General features: G+C 63.8%; 4 protein-coding genes across 4 annotated transcripts; 3 read left to right on the top strand and 1 right to left on the bottom strand.

Moving 5' to 3' along the window:
* Positions 1-4,800: 4,800 nt before the first annotated feature.
* On the top strand, positions 4,801-6,282 carry LOC62_01G001291 (uncharacterized protein; the record flags this gene model as incomplete). Its single annotated transcript, XM_062767774.1, has 1 exon — positions 4,801-6,282. One exon carries the CDS (start codon positions 4,801-4,803, stop codon positions 6,280-6,282), a length of 1,482 nt encoding a protein of 493 aa, XP_062623758.1.
* Positions 6,283-6,441: 159 nt separating this feature from the next.
* On the bottom strand, positions 6,442-8,391 carry SPAC806.04c_1 (Protein-glutamate O-methyltransferase3). Its single transcript, XM_062767773.1, has 11 exons — positions 8,300-8,391; positions 8,192-8,212; positions 7,991-8,155; positions 7,795-7,911; positions 7,556-7,756; positions 7,307-7,515; positions 7,188-7,269; positions 7,102-7,152; positions 6,776-7,060; positions 6,673-6,734; positions 6,442-6,625 (listed from the first exon to the last, which is right to left on the bottom strand). Exons 1-11 carry the CDS (start codon positions 8,353-8,355, stop codon positions 6,465-6,467), a joined length of 1,410 nt encoding a protein of 469 aa, XP_062623757.1. The 5' UTR covers positions 8,356-8,391; the 3' UTR covers positions 6,442-6,464.
* Positions 8,392-8,566: 175 nt separating this feature from the next.
* On the top strand, positions 8,567-10,986 carry TAH18 (NADPH-dependent diflavin oxidoreductase 1). Its single transcript, XM_062767772.1, has 10 exons — positions 8,567-8,913; positions 9,051-9,195; positions 9,236-9,538; positions 9,577-9,707; positions 9,746-9,915; positions 9,956-10,105; positions 10,144-10,252; positions 10,291-10,434; positions 10,483-10,693; positions 10,830-10,986. The coding sequence occupies exons 1-10, from the start codon at positions 8,580-8,582 to the stop codon at positions 10,975-10,977; spliced, it is 1,845 nt and encodes a 614-aa protein (XP_062623756.1). The 5' UTR covers positions 8,567-8,579; the 3' UTR covers positions 10,978-10,986.
* Positions 10,987-11,265: 279 nt separating this feature from the next.
* Positions 11,266-14,278, top strand: est_3 (Esterase). The gene is made up of 3 exons (XM_062767771.1): positions 11,266-11,748; positions 11,871-12,046; positions 12,252-14,278. The coding sequence occupies exons 1-3, from the start codon at positions 11,437-11,439 to the stop codon at positions 14,173-14,175; spliced, it is 2,412 nt and encodes an 803-aa protein (XP_062623755.1). The 5' UTR covers positions 11,266-11,436; the 3' UTR covers positions 14,176-14,278.
* The last annotated feature ends 271 nt before the right edge of the window (positions 14,279-14,549 follow it).

Below are 14,549 nucleotides of genomic sequence, written 5' to 3'. Positions count from 1 at the left end.
CTTGTTCCCGCGCGCTGGTGATCACTGCCGAAGCTGCTGCGCGCTCCACCTCGCCGCCGCCGGTGCCTCTGATACCAGGCTAGCAGCATACAAGCCCCGTGACAGACGAACCGTTGTATTTCGTAAGCCCTCCTCGCTGCGTTCCGCTGCGGCCCGGAGATCTGGGGCGACGCGGAGGTCACGGGACATGTCGTACGGCCGGCGACTGCTGCTTCGGAGCAATCGTTTAATGAGCGTAAGGTAAGGTTCGCGGCATGTATCGTTGTGGCGATGCCGGTGCCCTTGTATTGATCAGATTGATTGGAACAGGTTTACCCTTGTAATGCGATCTAGGATGAGTGTGGCGGCTGCGCTGCTTAGTGGCGACAACGACTACGACGACGACGACGCCGGTGGACGTGGACGAGGACGCGGAACGGCGTGGCGTGCCCGCCAGAAGCAGAGCGCGGGGACGACGGGCGACGCAGCAGTAGGCAGTGCCACTGCGGAGCCGACGAACGCCGCAGCGCGAGGAACGCTCGCTCGCTCGCGGACCAGCTCCCCACATGAGAGGACACAACGTAAGCCGCCCATGGGGCCAACATGGCATTGCCACTCATTGCCACGCCCGCCGGTGGGCATCGACCGACCACCCCCTGCCCTGCCGGTGTCTGCCGTGTGCGTTTCCAATCTTACTTCACATTTCGCACGCCTCGCTCGTCCTTGTCGACTTGGCGACTTACTTTGGGGACGTGCCACACGACCGACCGCCATGCCCACATGCCGAACAGTGTCGGTCGCTTGGACACAAATCCGTCGCGTTGAAACGGGCCGAAGAAACGCGACATGCCTCATCTGTCGAGAGGCTCGCTCGCTTCGTATCATTACGAAGAGATGGGCGGCGACTGCCTGTCTTCGGGTTAGGAGGTGCCATCAATCAATCGGCCCATCGCCCACCACTCTCGCATGCCGAAAGCAGTGCCCGTCGGGTGGGGCGGGCACGACGCGCTTCCGGCCCGTGGAGGGGTTGGTGTGTTTCAGGCTGCCGCCAACATTGTCCTAAGAAAGCCATGTTACGGCGCGACGCGTCTGACTTTGTGTTGGGGCTGCTTGCGGACGACAACGTATGCACGGGTTGTTGCTTGGGTTGCTTGGGTCGTCGTGGGCTGGACGAGGACGCGTCGTGGATGCGGTGAACACACGATGGGGGATAGTGGCTAACAAAGGAGGAGGCGAGGTCTGCCACGCATGCCCGGGTGCTGGGTGTTGTTCTTCTCACCTGTTCGCAGTGTGTTGGCACATCGTCGGGTTATCCTCTCGTGCGCCTTTGTCTCGGCGCAGCCCGCGGCGACGAGGTCATGTTACGGTGGCGTCGGGGCGTCGGGGCGTGCGTCGGGGCGCGGAGGCGTGCAGCAGTCAGTCGCCGGTGCCATGTCTCACTGTTACGACGCCGTCACGGGCAAACTTGTGCGCTCGGCGGCGTCTTGGCAAGCAGCAACCGAAGAGCAAGCAAGCAGCAAGGATCAACGCCATGGCGCCGCCTCGGCTGCAAGTGCAGCAGGAAGCAGCTGAATTCGCCGTCGAACGCACGCTACCATCCTTCCCGGAGGCAGGGAACCGCAGCGCATTAGCATCCATCCAAGCCATCGCCACCACGGCTCCCATTCCCTTGTCGCGCATGCCCATGATCTGCATCCTGCTGCCTAGGCGAGCACCAGTGAAGTGCCACCGGAACACAACGTGCAGGGAGTGGCTTGACGGGAGGGCTTGTCTCCGAGCGGGCAGGCAGGTACCTTGCGGCTTGCCTCGCCTCGCTTTGTTGCCCATCATTGTCGTCGTCGTCACTGTCTTGGTCGGGGACGTTGTCGTTGCGTTGGCCGAACAGTGAACTCCTTGTGCACAGCACGCGCCAGCCAGCCGGCATCAATAGCATGCAATGACCCAATGACTAGTTCAGGGACGCGCGCACGGACGCGTCTCAAGGCTCAAATGGGCGAGCAGTAGTGCCCTTGATTCATCATCACCATTGTGTCCATTGGGCTGGCAGGGTGGGGCACACCAACGCGGCGCGCGGCGCGACACGTCACAGAGCAACCAAGCGACAGTTGGAGCTTGCTGGCCTGGCGGGGGGGCCAGCGAGCGCGGGTGTGAAGCCCAACTCGACCCGCCCAAAAAAGGCACCTGGGAGCCAGGGTGACATAAGCTCAGAGTTGTGCTTTCGTGCCGTGCGCGCGCCGCGCCGCGCATCGTTGTCTCCTCAGAGCTGGGTGGTTGCATGAAACAGGTCGCGGCGAGGAGGAGGAGGCCAGAGGCGACCAGCACACACGTACGGCGACGGCGGCAGGACTAAATGGGCTTTCAGGGCTTGTCCCAAAAGCGCTAGAGGATCATCACGAGCAGACGACGCCTGGCGAGGGAGGGAAGATGGGTGGGTGGGTGGTGCTGCTGCTCTGCGCTGCCACTGCCACTTGTCCAGGGTTTGCTGAAATGCGCTTCTTGTGCTTCTAACCCTGCCGTGGTTTGACGAGTTGACCCTGAATCGAGCCGCCGTGCTCAAGCCTTGTCGCCACTCAAACTATGTTTATGGGCCTTTGGGTGACGCGCCCTCGACGGTGCCGCCGCCCCTTTCGGCCAGGTGCACTGTATCCTGACCCAGACCCGAGCTTGAATCAACCATACTCTGTGCTCCTCGCTGCTGCTGCTGCTGCTGCTGCCGGCGAGGACAGAGGCAGAGAGACATGCTGCACGCTGGCTGTGATGGACAACGAACTGCCGCGGTAGTAGCATGCTGCTGCTGCTGCTGCCACCTGTGTCCTCCTCCTCGACGACCACGCTCATGTTGACAACCACCCCTTCGCACCTTCACACCCCACCCACCCCCATCGCTCCACAACCTCGACGACCGCCCACGACCGACGACGACCCAGCATCTCTAGGACACAGATTCGGCCTCTCTCTTAAGCTTGTCCTCGAACGCGAGCTTACCACCACTTAAGCTCAACCCGCTCCGTTCCCGCCCAGCCACGGCGTGAATGGATGCTATTCTGCAACCCTGGCCCCACCATATCTATCTCATCAACGACAACAACTTTTGACGAACACATCCATATCCTTTGGCAGCAGCAGCAACAGCAGCGTCAACAACGAGCCCATCGACCGTCACGGCCTACTTAGCTCGACCCAAGACGGGCAGCAGCGACACCCGCGGCCCGCCGCTGCAATCGACGTCTGCTGGCCTGCCGCCCACCCACTTCCTTCCGCGTCATCTCAATCCTCGGCTTGCTCCATCCAACGCGTTTTTTCAGACACTTCCGCGGCCCGGCCGTGGTCGCAAGCTAGCCAGTCTTGGTGACGCTGCCAAGACGGGCGGACAATCACCGTACGTGTCTTGAAGCGGCGAATGGTTAGATGGTTTGTTGCGATCGCTGCATGCCGTCCATCGGCCAAAAGCGAAGAGATGGCAAAGGTGGGGATGGATGGCGCACGTTTGGCCACCACCACCCACCGGGCGCCCCGATGAACGACGACGACGACGACGCCGCCGCCGACCGACCGACGCTGACGCCCTCGCAGTCTCCCCCACTCGCATTGTTGTTGACATCTCGCTCATCCATCTCATCCATTGTTTGATAACGCGCCGCTGCGGCCGTCGGCACCATGGCACCGCACCCGTTCCATCGGCCTGGAACGAGCGCTTCCATTTACAGCCAGGAAAGTGCAAACGCCAGTGGCAAGCTCAGCACCCACAACGCCCCCGAACTCGACGGACGGCTACCACCTTTACCCAGCCAGTATGCAACGACAGGCATGGCGTCCTCGCCACCCCAGAGTAGCGGCTTTGCAGGCCCCAGCTCGTACACCCAGCCCCAGATCCTCCTGCAGCCACCGCCGCCATCTGGCGTAGCACGCAATGTGACTACCCCGCCGCCTGGTAGCATGCCGCGATCATCCTCCAACATGGGCAACCTCCTCGCGAGCCCCGGATCTGTTTCATCCCAGCCCGTCGAGTCCAGTCCGTCGCGCCTGAACCCCGCGCGGTTATTACGACGCAAGCTAAGCACCAAAGGGAGCCGCGAGCGAGTCGAGCCCGACTCCGGAGGAAGCGGAGGCGGCACCGGCTTTGGCGGAGGCCTATTTTCCCGAGGAGGGAGGCATCACCACCACAACAAAGACCACCACAAAGACCACCACCACAAGGATGACGCGGGCTCCCCCTCGGCCACTTCAACTCCGCATAGCTCGCCGTTACCACCGCCTAGCAAGGGTGCGGCCGTCACAGGCTCCGCATTAGCCCACAGCCAGGCCCAGGCGGCATACCATGCCGAAAGAGAGCGGGCAAAGGCAGCTCACGGACGATCCAACGGCGGCACTGGCTTCTTTGGTTCCCACAATGCTGGCGCACGAGAAGATCTCGAGAGTCCGCCCTCGACCGTCGTGATTACCGCTCAGCCCTCTGATGCGCCAGTATCGCCGCTGCCCCAGCGCCTGCCGCCATCCCAGGCACAACATCACCACCCCTTCCTGAACGGCCCGATCAGCAACGCTAATGCTGAGGCTTCACCGCCTGATGGGGTCGCATCACCACACACATCGGCGGTGCGCACGTCGTCTCCGAGATCACCGCGAGTCCAGCGCAGTGCCCACGCGAGCCAGCACTCGACTGGCAGCGCGCACAGCCTCGTCACTGGGGTACCCCACACGCCGAGCACCGGCGGCCTGACCACCGCGACTTCCGCAGCATCATCGCCCCTCGCAGCGCCACTGACGCCAACGGCCAAGCACGGAAGTCAGCCACCATCCCCCACTTCCAGCGAGGGGGCCATGCCGCCTCGCACCCACTTTAGCAACCTTCAGAATAGACCAAGCCCGCCTGCGGCATGGCGCGCGGAAACCGCTGCCTGGCTTGCGCGCAAGCCGAGTGGCCGACGACGAAAGGCGGAAGCGGCCACGATTGGGGCTGTCGCGGCAGCGACCTTCAATCCTATCACGACTGCCACTGCAATCGATGCGTCAGAGACCGCTACTGGGTCCGAAGCTGCTGGCGACAGGGAGCACTACAGCCGTTCGGAGAGCTTCTCGGAGGCCTCGGCAGCGGGGACGGGCTCTGCAAGCGACGGGGCAGCCGAGGACGGTGGTGCGAACACAGACCCGACGACTGACGCCGAGGAGAACGCGCCGCCGCTGACGCCGACGATGGGCGCGTCCCCGCGTCTCGGGGAGGACACGGAGCAGCTAGCCAACGTGAGCCCCAGCACTCCCAACTCAGCCCCCTTGCGGACACAGCACAACCAGTCAGCGTCGGCGTCTACCAACCCGCGCTTCTCGGCTGTCTGCCGTACCCCCGAGCCTGGAGAGCAGCGCGGCGGCGGCTACGAGGTCTCCGTCACCTGTCTCCCTGCGCGCGAGGATGAAGAGGTGCGCTGGGAAGTGGTGGTGCGCAAGACTGGCTCGAGCACGAGCGGAGCCCCGCCCGTCGGCCCGTTACCTCTAGCCTCTGGCTCGTCAGTCGCCCATGCGCCGCCCCTTGCATCGAGCGTCAACCTCTCCCTCGCGCTCGGCCAGCCGACGGGCAAGTTGGTCTTCATCGCCCTCCCGAGCGACAGCCACACGCCGACGCGGACACGGAGCCGGAGCAGTGTGTCGAGCCCCCGTTCGGCAATGTTCCCGCCCCGGCCGCCCATCGGGTCCGGCCTCGCGTCGTCCGGACTGGGCGGGTACAGTAGCACCGTGCCAGCCGGGACGGCGTCCGCGACCACCTCCCCTGAGAGCAGTCACACGCCGCTGCCCCCGCTCCGTGGCCACGGACGCACCGCGTCGAGCTCGTCGTCTCCGCCGACAGCCGGCACCGTGCCCCTCATGGATGCTAGCTCGTCGTCTGAGCGTTCCGCGGAGCGCAAGCACATCCCGTACTTGTCCGCCATCCCCGTCTTGCCGCCCGGCACGTTGAGCATGCTTGCTTCTGCCGGCGCGGGGGGCTCCCCGCCGCCTAATGCTGCCAATGCGGCTGCAACTGCTGCTGTTTCCGAGGGCCCCACAGTTCAGCTCGAATCGCCCGAGCCGCCTGTCTCGCCCCGCACCGGGGCATACAAGCGCCAAGGGCACATCTGGGGCGGGCTGGGCCAAGCAGGCAACACGGCGGGCAGGCAGTCGCCCCCCGCCGACCTGTTCACGCCGCGCAGTGCGAGCCGCATGATCGCCGCGGCCGAGTACGACGGCGCGCTGTACCACCACTCGCGGAGCGTCAGCCTCGAAGCCGCCTTCCACGGCATCTCGGTCGAGGAGGATAATAGAGAGATGTTGTAGAGCCCAGTATATGCGGGCTGTAAAGAGCTGCTTCGCCCTGGTGGCGAAGCGCTCCATCAAAATTGTCGTGTAAAAGCTATAGTTTGTCACGGTAGACACAAGATGGTATGTACGAGCAGAGCTCGGCAGTGTACTGTAGCACCCATCCATGTATTCTACGTTGGTCTAGGTTTTTAAAGGGTTTATGCCTTGGGCTCGAACGACACGACGGCGTACTTGCCCGACACGCGCCAGTCTGGCGCCTCCTTGTCGAGGCGCGCCTCGATGCCCTCGGGCAGGCCGCAGATGGTGTCTGCCTTGTTGGTCCGCAGGGAGAGGAGGTTGAACTTGCCGGCAAGGGGGCCTTGGTGCGGCGTGAGTAGGTTGTCACAACAGTCGATGGGGACCTACCAAGGGCCTCGGAGAACGGCGTCGTGACGGGCCACTTGGCGTCACCGATGAGCTTGCGGTAGCTGCGTGGTCAGCTTTCCTCTCATGTCACAGTAGCGCCCACTTCAAGTCGCCCTTGAACATGACGAGGTCGCTCTTCTGGAGTTCGGCAAGAAGCGCGGGGTCGACGGCCGGCAGGTCCTGGTACGCGTACTGCGTTGTCCAGAAGTTTGCGGCAAGGACGTTGGCGCCCAGCGCGGTGGTGGTGGGCACCGAGAGGCGGAAGCGGCCCGAGGTCTGGTGCGCCTTCCAGCGCGCGGCGAGGGCCGAGAGCGCCTCGGTGTCGCCCTCCTTCAGGTTCGCGTGGGACGCGAAGAAGGACGTGTCGAACAGCGAGTCGATGGCCCACCTGGGTTGTTAGCAGGTCTACAGTGGCCAGTTAAAACCTACTCAAAGTCGTAGGGGAGCACGTCGCTCACGAACCACGGGATCGTCTTGGGGCTGACAGGTCAGACACACCGTGACAGAGGACCTACTGGAAGACGACCTCCTTGACGAACGGCGTGCACGACAACAAGAAGTCGGCGAAGATGAAGTCAGTGTAGAGCTCGAATCCAGCTGGTGGGTCAGTGCGGACCACACGACTTTCACCCACCATTGTCCATGACGATGTCGACCCGGCCATCCTTGAGCGTCTTGAGCAGCTCCCAGACCTTGGGCAGGTCGTTGCGGAGGATCTTCTCAGCCTGCTCGGCCTGCGCGGCAGATCCAACAGCCTGGAGCTTCTGCAGGTCCTCGTACTTGAGGTCGGTTAGGAGCGAGAGGTCGGTCGCGTTGCCCCACAGGTCGGCCTGGACCATCTCCCTGCGTCGTCAGTTGGGAATTTCGGCGTTTGCTAACTGACCAGAAAGCGATCTCCAGTGCGCTACCCTCCTTCTCAAAGCCCTGCTGGAGGTCCTTGCTCTCGACCATCGAGTTGAGCGCGTGCGCGAGGTGCAGGATCGCGCCAGAGGACGACTTGTACGTCTCGGCCTTGGACGCGAAGAAGGGGTCATACGTCTTCCAATGGGCCGTGAGGGCAAAGTACGAGCGGAGGAGGCGGTAGCTGGCGGGTAAGCGGATGCTCAATGCTCTTTCACCCACAGATAGCACTCGGCGAAGAGCCAGTTGGCGGTGAACCAGCGCTTGTCGTCGTCGGCAGTCGCGGCGAGCTCGTCGTTGTAGCACGCGCGGTTGGCGTTGCCGTCGTCGGGGATGGGTCTGGGCTATCAGCAGGACGAGGAAGGTGTGGCCGGCTGCTATACATGTGGAGTACAGCTGGCCGATCATGCCAACCTACTCAAGGACACCGTTCCTGCCCATGTTGTGCTTGAGCGCGCTGAGCTTGGAGACAATCTCCTTGCCCTCGGCGAGCTTGGCCGGGGCGTCGGCGCTCGAGTCAGACGTGAGCTCGTGGTTCACAGTGCTGACGGCGGACACGATGTTGGTGATAATCACGGGCCATCTGACGGTCAGCTTCGCCAAACCTGTGCCAGCTTACCGCGTGACGACCGTCTTGTAGCTATCAGGTCAGTGAGGAACGTGGGAGGTGGAGCACTAACGAGAAGCTGCGGCGTCAGCTAGGTTACTCGGTTGCTGTGCAGCTTACCTCTCCTTGTCGACGGGCGAGTAGCGCTCAAACGCGGGCTTGTATAGGCTGACCATGGTGGACGCGTGGTGTGTGGACAAACAAAAGTCGAGATGGAGGGGTCGTCACTGATAAATGTCGTGATTGAGCCGGCGGCTTGGGGACAGCCGAAGTCGGGCCGGAGACACTCTGCTCCGCGTCCGAGATGGCGTCGGCCTGAGTCGCTGCTGATCAACTTTGGTCGCCGCCAACAACAACACTTGGAGCAACTCTTTTCTTCGGTGTCGAGCGAGCACGCACCATGACCGCGCCGATACGCGAGGACGCCGACCACGTGCACCACGGCGACCATGTCGACTACGCCGACGAGCTGGCCCCGCAGCACGTCGTGATCCTGTATGCGTCCGAGACGGGCAACGCGCAGGACGTGGCCGAGCGCACGGCGCGCGCCTTCCGCGCGCAGCACCGCGAGGCCGTCCTCCTCAGCATGGCCGAGTACGACATTGCCGACCTGCCGCACGAGGCGCTGCTCATCCTCATCACGTCGACGCATGGCCGCGGAGACCCGCCGCCTGCGATGAGGGGGTTGTGGGAGAAGATGATCCGCGCGGGGTTGCCGGGGGACATTTTGGAGGGTGAGTGGCGGGAAGAGGGAGAGAGGGGAGAGGATGGAAGATGGGAGGAGGTAAGGAGGGAAGACGAGGAAGACAAGGAAGGCGAGGAAGGCAGAGGAGGATTTGCGACCACCTCAAGCGTCGCGCTCACACTTCAGACGTCCACTACTCAATCTTTGGCCTCGGCGACACGTCATACGAGCGATTCTGTTACGCTGGCAAGATGCTCGCACGACGGATGGACTCGCTCGGCGCGCATGCCCTCACCGAGCCAGGATGGGGCGACGAGCGGGCTCCGGATGGGTAAGCTGCTGCTCTCGGCGCCCAGCTGACTGACACGCAGCCTGGAGCAGGACTTCCTCCCGTGGCTTGAACGCACTGTCGCTGCCTTCCTCCCATATCTCCCAGGCCCGTCGACGCCGCCGCTGCCGAACACGGCCCTCCCACCACCCATCTATGGCTTCGAGGACCCGTCGGACTCCGATGTCGACCTCTCACGCCTGGCAATCAGCGACAAGGCTGCCGTCGAGCCGTTCGCTCCCGAGGGCTGGCTCAAGGCCACGATCAGGAGGAACAAGCGTGTCACAAAGGACGACTGGTGGCAGGATGTGCGCGAGGTGGATCTCGAGCTGCAGGGCAGGGTCGCGTGAGTCGCTGGCCGGCTTGGAGTGGGCTGACGAGAAGCAACTACCCCCCAGGCTCTGTGTGCTCGCTGCATCCCCGGTGTAGCGACGAGGAGGTGGACGAGTTCCTCGAGATGAACGGCCTCGTCGAGGAGGCCGACAAGGTCGTGGTGATCAAGTCGAACCTTCCAGGTGGGTTTGCTGCCAGTGAGGCGATCTGACCCGCGCAGAGCAGGATATCCCCCCGCACCTCCCATCAGGCCCGACGACGCTTCGCACCCTCCTAACGCACCACCTCGACCTGCGCCAGCCACCCAGGAAGAGCATGTTCGAGTGGCTACGCCGCCTGAGCGCTGACGAGCGCGAGCAGGAGCGCCTCGACGAGTTCCTCGACGACCCGGTACGTCGTCGCCTGACTCGCCACACTGCTGACCCCACAGGACGAGATCCATGACTATGCTTCGCGCCCCAAGCGCACCATCGTCGAGACGCTCGCCGACTTCCGCGAGACCAAGATCCCCCTGTCGCATGTGCTCGAGGTGCTCGCCCCATTGCGGAGGCGGCAGTTCTCGATCGCCAGCTCGTTCGAGGTGAGCTAGCGACTTTCCACAACAAGCTGACACCGCAGGCCCACCCAGGCCATGTGCAGCTCCTCGTCGCTATGGTCGAGTACAAGACCAACCTCTCGATCCCGCGCCGAGGCCTCTGCTCCTCGTGGTTGCAGTCGCTTCCAGAGGGTGAGCTAGCCGGATCAATTGACAAACTCACATCCCAGACACGACCATTGCGCTCGAGATCCTTCCCCCGACGCTATTCCTGCCCAAACCCGACGTGCCTGTCATCCTCGTTGGCCCCGGAACGGGGGTGGCGCCCATGCGCGCGTTCCTCGAGGACCGCGTGCGTGACGGGGCCGCGAAAGGTGAGTGATTTGGCATCTGGGGCCAACCAACGTGGCTGACATGGACAGACACTGCGCTCTACTTTGGCTGCAGGAGCCTCAGCAGCGACTACTATTACGCGTCCGAGTGGGACGAGCACCGTGCCACTGGGGCTCGGGTGCGCGTCGCGCCATCCCGTGATAGGCCAAACAAGGTCTACGTGCAGCACCTGCTGCGCGAGGACGCTGCGCTCATCAACGAGTGGATTGTCAAGCGCGGCGGCTACGTCTTTATTTCAGGGTGAGTTGGCTGGGCCGTGGTTGGTTGCTTTGACTTGCTCGTCCGTTTGGCTGTTGCCAAGGTCGTCGTCGTTGCGGGTCATAGCGGCCCCCGGTGAGACACGTCGCCGCGTTGCTGACACTCTCCCCCCTTGCAGCTCGTCTAATGCAATGCCCCGCGAGGTCCGTGAAGCACTGGCATGGTGCATTAGCACAGATGGAGCGGGTAGCCTGGAGCCGGAGGCTGCGACGGAGTACATTGCGGAGATGTTTGACAGTGGGCGTGGTGGAGAAGAGAGCTGGTAGAGGTGCTGCATAGAAATGTCATGATGCATTTGGCTGACCCTTAGTGGCTCATGACATTGGTGGGCAGAGAGGTGCGGTCGCGCCGCCTTTGCCGCCACCGCCGCGTCGAGAGTTTGTCGCTGTCAGGTCCCAGGCGGCGGTGAGACACGACTCTGTTCGGTTAGAAACAAAAGTCGACTAGCCGTCGTCATTACAAACAGGGCGACAGCGACGACGGGCCACGGGTAGCACTCCGGGCATTGACATCGCGCGCGCCGCGCGCTCTCTCTTGCACTCTCTCCTCGTCATCAACCGACACGTCGGCAGTAACAACAACAACAAGACCATCAACAACAGCAACATCGACACGGACACGACATTGCATTGTATCGACGACAACATCAGTGACAGCGGCAACGCGCCGAACGCCCACCTCCCCTCCCCCGTCCTCCTCCATCACACTCGGCACCACCCACCACAATGTCCGCAACGACGTTCCGCAACGCCGACAACCCGCACCAGCCCGGGCCGCTCGCCGCCCTCCTCAAGTCGTACACGTCGTCGCACCCGCTGCGCTCGCCGTCGCCGCTGCCAGCGAGCTCGCGGCACAACCCCAAGGTCGCGCAGCGGCAGGCGCCACCGACCTCGGCTTCCCCCTTGCTCTGGACGCTGCCGACATGGATCGCGTTCGTCCAGTTCATCGCCGCAAAGGGGCTGTACATCTTCTGGAGCCTGCTCAAGCACTTTTTGTTCGGACCACAGCGCAAGAGCTGGGGATACCGCATGACCTTTGTACGTGGACCAGCCGCCGCCGCCTCCGCAGTTGCTCTGAAGCTTCGCGGCGTGTCTTCTGCACACAACGTGCCCCGGACCGCTGGAGAGATCATCCCCACAACGGCTAATGCGCCCCACAGATCACGTCCTTTATGCGCAACGTTGCCAACTATACCGACTTTGCCGACCTCAACCTCATCCGCCGCCTCATCTCCATCACCTATCTCATTCCTCTGCCGGCCGACGCGGTAGTGACGCCGATTACGTTCCTCGTGCCGAAGAGAAAGGCGGCTGACGCCTGCCGCGGTTTCTTGAGGTGGGTACCACCCTGCGGCGGGCGATCTTGGAGCGGTCTGGCCATGGTTTTGCCGCGAGCCTTCTTCGGCCTCATTGGCATGCTGCTCGGGCCGCCCATGTCGTTGTCCGTTGTTGTCGAGAACCCGAAAATGACGGCGGCGTGGGGTCGTACGAGTGGCCGTGCGCGCGTCTTTTCGTTTCACTTTGGCTGACGCAGCACACAGAGACCTCGACCTCGAGGAGTCGGGCACACGCGAGCTCAAGGGCGAGTGGGTCGTCGGCATTGACGTGTGGAAGCGCCTCAAGTCGGAGCGGAGGGCAAAGTGGCATGCCGAGATGAAGCGGAGGTCGCTGCCCGGCCCATCGCGTCTGCGCGGGAGCGGCGAGAGCGCAATCGGCTCCAACCCCGCTTCGCCAGTCACGGCACGCTCGCATCGCCGCCGGGACTCGGACAGCGTCAACGGTAATGGGAGTAGCAACGGGAATGGCGAGGCACACGGCTCGAGCAACGGCCGCTCGACCCCCGAGCCCGAGCTCGAGGGCGAGGAGGCCGCACCGACGGGCCGCCGCGAGCGCGTCATCTACTACATCCACGGCGGCGCATACTACGTTGGCAATGCTGCCACCCACAGACTTGTGACTGTCGGCGTGAGCAAGGCGTGCAACGCGCGCGTGTTTGCAATCACGTACCGGCTGGCACCCGAGGCGGCGTTCCCTCTCCCGCTCCACGACGTCCTTCACGGCTACCTCCGCCTCCTCGCCCCGCCGCTGTCCATCCCACCAGAGAGTATTGTCATCGCTGGCGACAGCGCGGGTGGCGGCCTCTCTCTCGCGCTGTGCATGTACCTTCGCGACAACGGGTACCAGCTGCCTTCGGGCCTTGTCCTCATGTCCCCCTGGGTCGACCTCACCATGTCGTGCGGTTCGTGGGACGACAATGCCGACTCGGACGTCGTCCCGCGACCCGCGCCAGACGACCACCTCAACCCCGTGGGATCGTACCTCGGCCCCGATGGCGTGGAGCGGTACATTACACACCCATACGCGTCCCCACTGTTTGGCGATCTGAGCAACCTGCCACCAATGCTCATCCAGAGTGGCGACTCGGAAGTGCTGCGTGACGAGGTCACGTTGTTGGCGCACAAGGCGACCATGTCCGGCGTCCAGGTCACGCACGAGCTCTACCAGGACATGGTGCACGTTTTCCAAATGTTCACGTGGCTCCCGGCCACCCACGCTGCCATCAACAGCATTGGCCGGTGGGTGCGCCAGACGCTGCCCCGCATCGAGTGGGAGCAGCGCCAGGCAGAGGCTGAGATCGCCGAGGGCGTCGAGGACAACTCGCCCACACCGACGGTCCCGTCCGACGCTGCGCCCGCGTCTACCGAGTCGGGTGCGGAACCTCCACCTGTGCCGTCGCCCGAGACGGTGCCCCAGCAGCTGCCCCGTACCCCGGGTACTCGTACCCCAAGGCGCACACCACACGTCCCCACGCTGGACATGGACACGCTCCAGCGTGTGCCCAGCTACTCGCGCCAGCCGAGCTACACAGGCCGGAGGACACCAGGAGTGCAGCACATCGACCTGTCGGGTCTGCCCGCGACCGTGTCGCCCGCACGCGCACACCGCTCGTACACGAACCTGTACCCGTTCTCGCCGAGCCACCAGGACCACGAGCACGACCCCTTCCTCGCGAACAATGTGCCAGCTCCGCGCCTGCGCCGGGCCAACACGACGCAGCCACAGCACACGCGCAGCGCGTCGGGCGGCGGCTCGTCCCCAACGCAGCAGCAGCAGCAGCAGTCGGGGTCATCGCCGCTGGCCACGATGCGGCGCAGACGCCAGACGACGGCCAGTTTGTCCATGGCGCCGCAGTCGGATGCCGCCTCGCCAGCTGGCTCGCCTCACCTCCATCCCACGTCGCCATCTGGTGGCCACCGTCGCCTGCGTGCCCCAACTCTAAGCTATCCCTCGACGCCGACGACACGCACGCGGTCCGTGTCGCATCTGGATATCCTCCAGCTCGTCGACGACTATGTCGGGAGCGGCGCAGCCAACGAGACGGTCGTGTACACGCCAGGCGGCGAGATCCGCAGCGTTTGCGTGCTGGGCGACGACGATGACGAGCAGGAGGAGCTTATGAGTTAGGCGCGGGGCCGTTGCCGACGAGGGAGGGCTGCCGAGGATCAAACCCACACACACACACACATGACCTGTTGTACACTGTAAGATGATGCTAGGGAAGTAGTGCCAGTGCCTAAGGTGCCGACGTGTCGACGTGCCCGAGTAAGAATCCAGCGGAGGTGTGTGGTGGCGACGCGCAGAGGCCGCAGCGCGAACTGTGCGCAGGCGCAGCCCTCGCAGCCCCCCACAACCCCAAGCACCCCAGATCCCTGCCCCAGCCATGCGGCTGTCTCGGCAACATGCCTGGCATGGCAACAAGGGTAGGATAAAAAGCGGTCACGACGCCCGTCGCGAGTGTGGCGACATGTCGCGTCAAATGGGGCTGGCGGGGCTGGGTC

This window comes from Vanrija pseudolonga, chromosome 1, assembly GCF_020906515.1.
Source record: "Vanrija pseudolonga chromosome 1, complete sequence".
Taxonomy (NCBI): Eukaryota; Fungi; Basidiomycota; class Tremellomycetes; order Trichosporonales; family Trichosporonaceae; genus Vanrija; species Vanrija pseudolonga.
The sequence above is the reverse complement of the archived record's forward strand: the minus strand, read 5'-3'. Positions and strand labels throughout refer to the sequence as shown.

Bases quoted from the DNA above. Each gene is read 5' to 3' on its own strand.
- TAH18 (XM_062767772.1), top strand. From the start codon at position 8,580: ATGACCGCGCCGATACGCGAGGACGCCGACCACGTGCACCACGGCGAC. The intron at 9,539-9,576 runs GTGAGTCGCTGG...GCTGACGAGAAG, and splicing joins GAGCTGCAGGGCAGGGTCGC to CAACTACCCCCCAGGCTCTG. The intron at 10,694-10,829 runs GTGAGTTGGCTG...CCCCCCTTGCAG, and splicing joins GGCTACGTCTTTATTTCAGG to CTCGTCTAATGCAATGCCCC.
- est_3 (XM_062767771.1), top strand. From the start codon at position 11,437: ATGTCCGCAACGACGTTCCGCAACGCCGACAACCCGCACCAGCCCGGG. The intron at 11,749-11,870 runs GTACGTGGACCA...TGCGCCCCACAG, and splicing joins GGGGATACCGCATGACCTTT to ATCACGTCCTTTATGCGCAA. The intron at 12,047-12,251 runs GTGGGTACCACC...CGCAGCACACAG, and splicing joins GCCTGCCGCGGTTTCTTGAG to AGACCTCGACCTCGAGGAGT.
- SPAC806.04c_1 (XM_062767773.1), bottom strand. From the start codon at position 8,355: ATGGTCAGCCTATACAAGCCCGCGTTTGAGCGCTACTCGCCCGTCGAC. The intron at 7,270-7,306 runs GTGGGTGAAAGT...CTGACCCACCAG, and splicing joins CGACATCGTCATGGACAATG to CTGGATTCGAGCTCTACACT. The intron at 7,153-7,187 runs GTAGGTCCTCTG...CTGACCTGTCAG, and splicing joins GTCAAGGAGGTCGTCTTCCA to CCCCAAGACGATCCCGTGGT.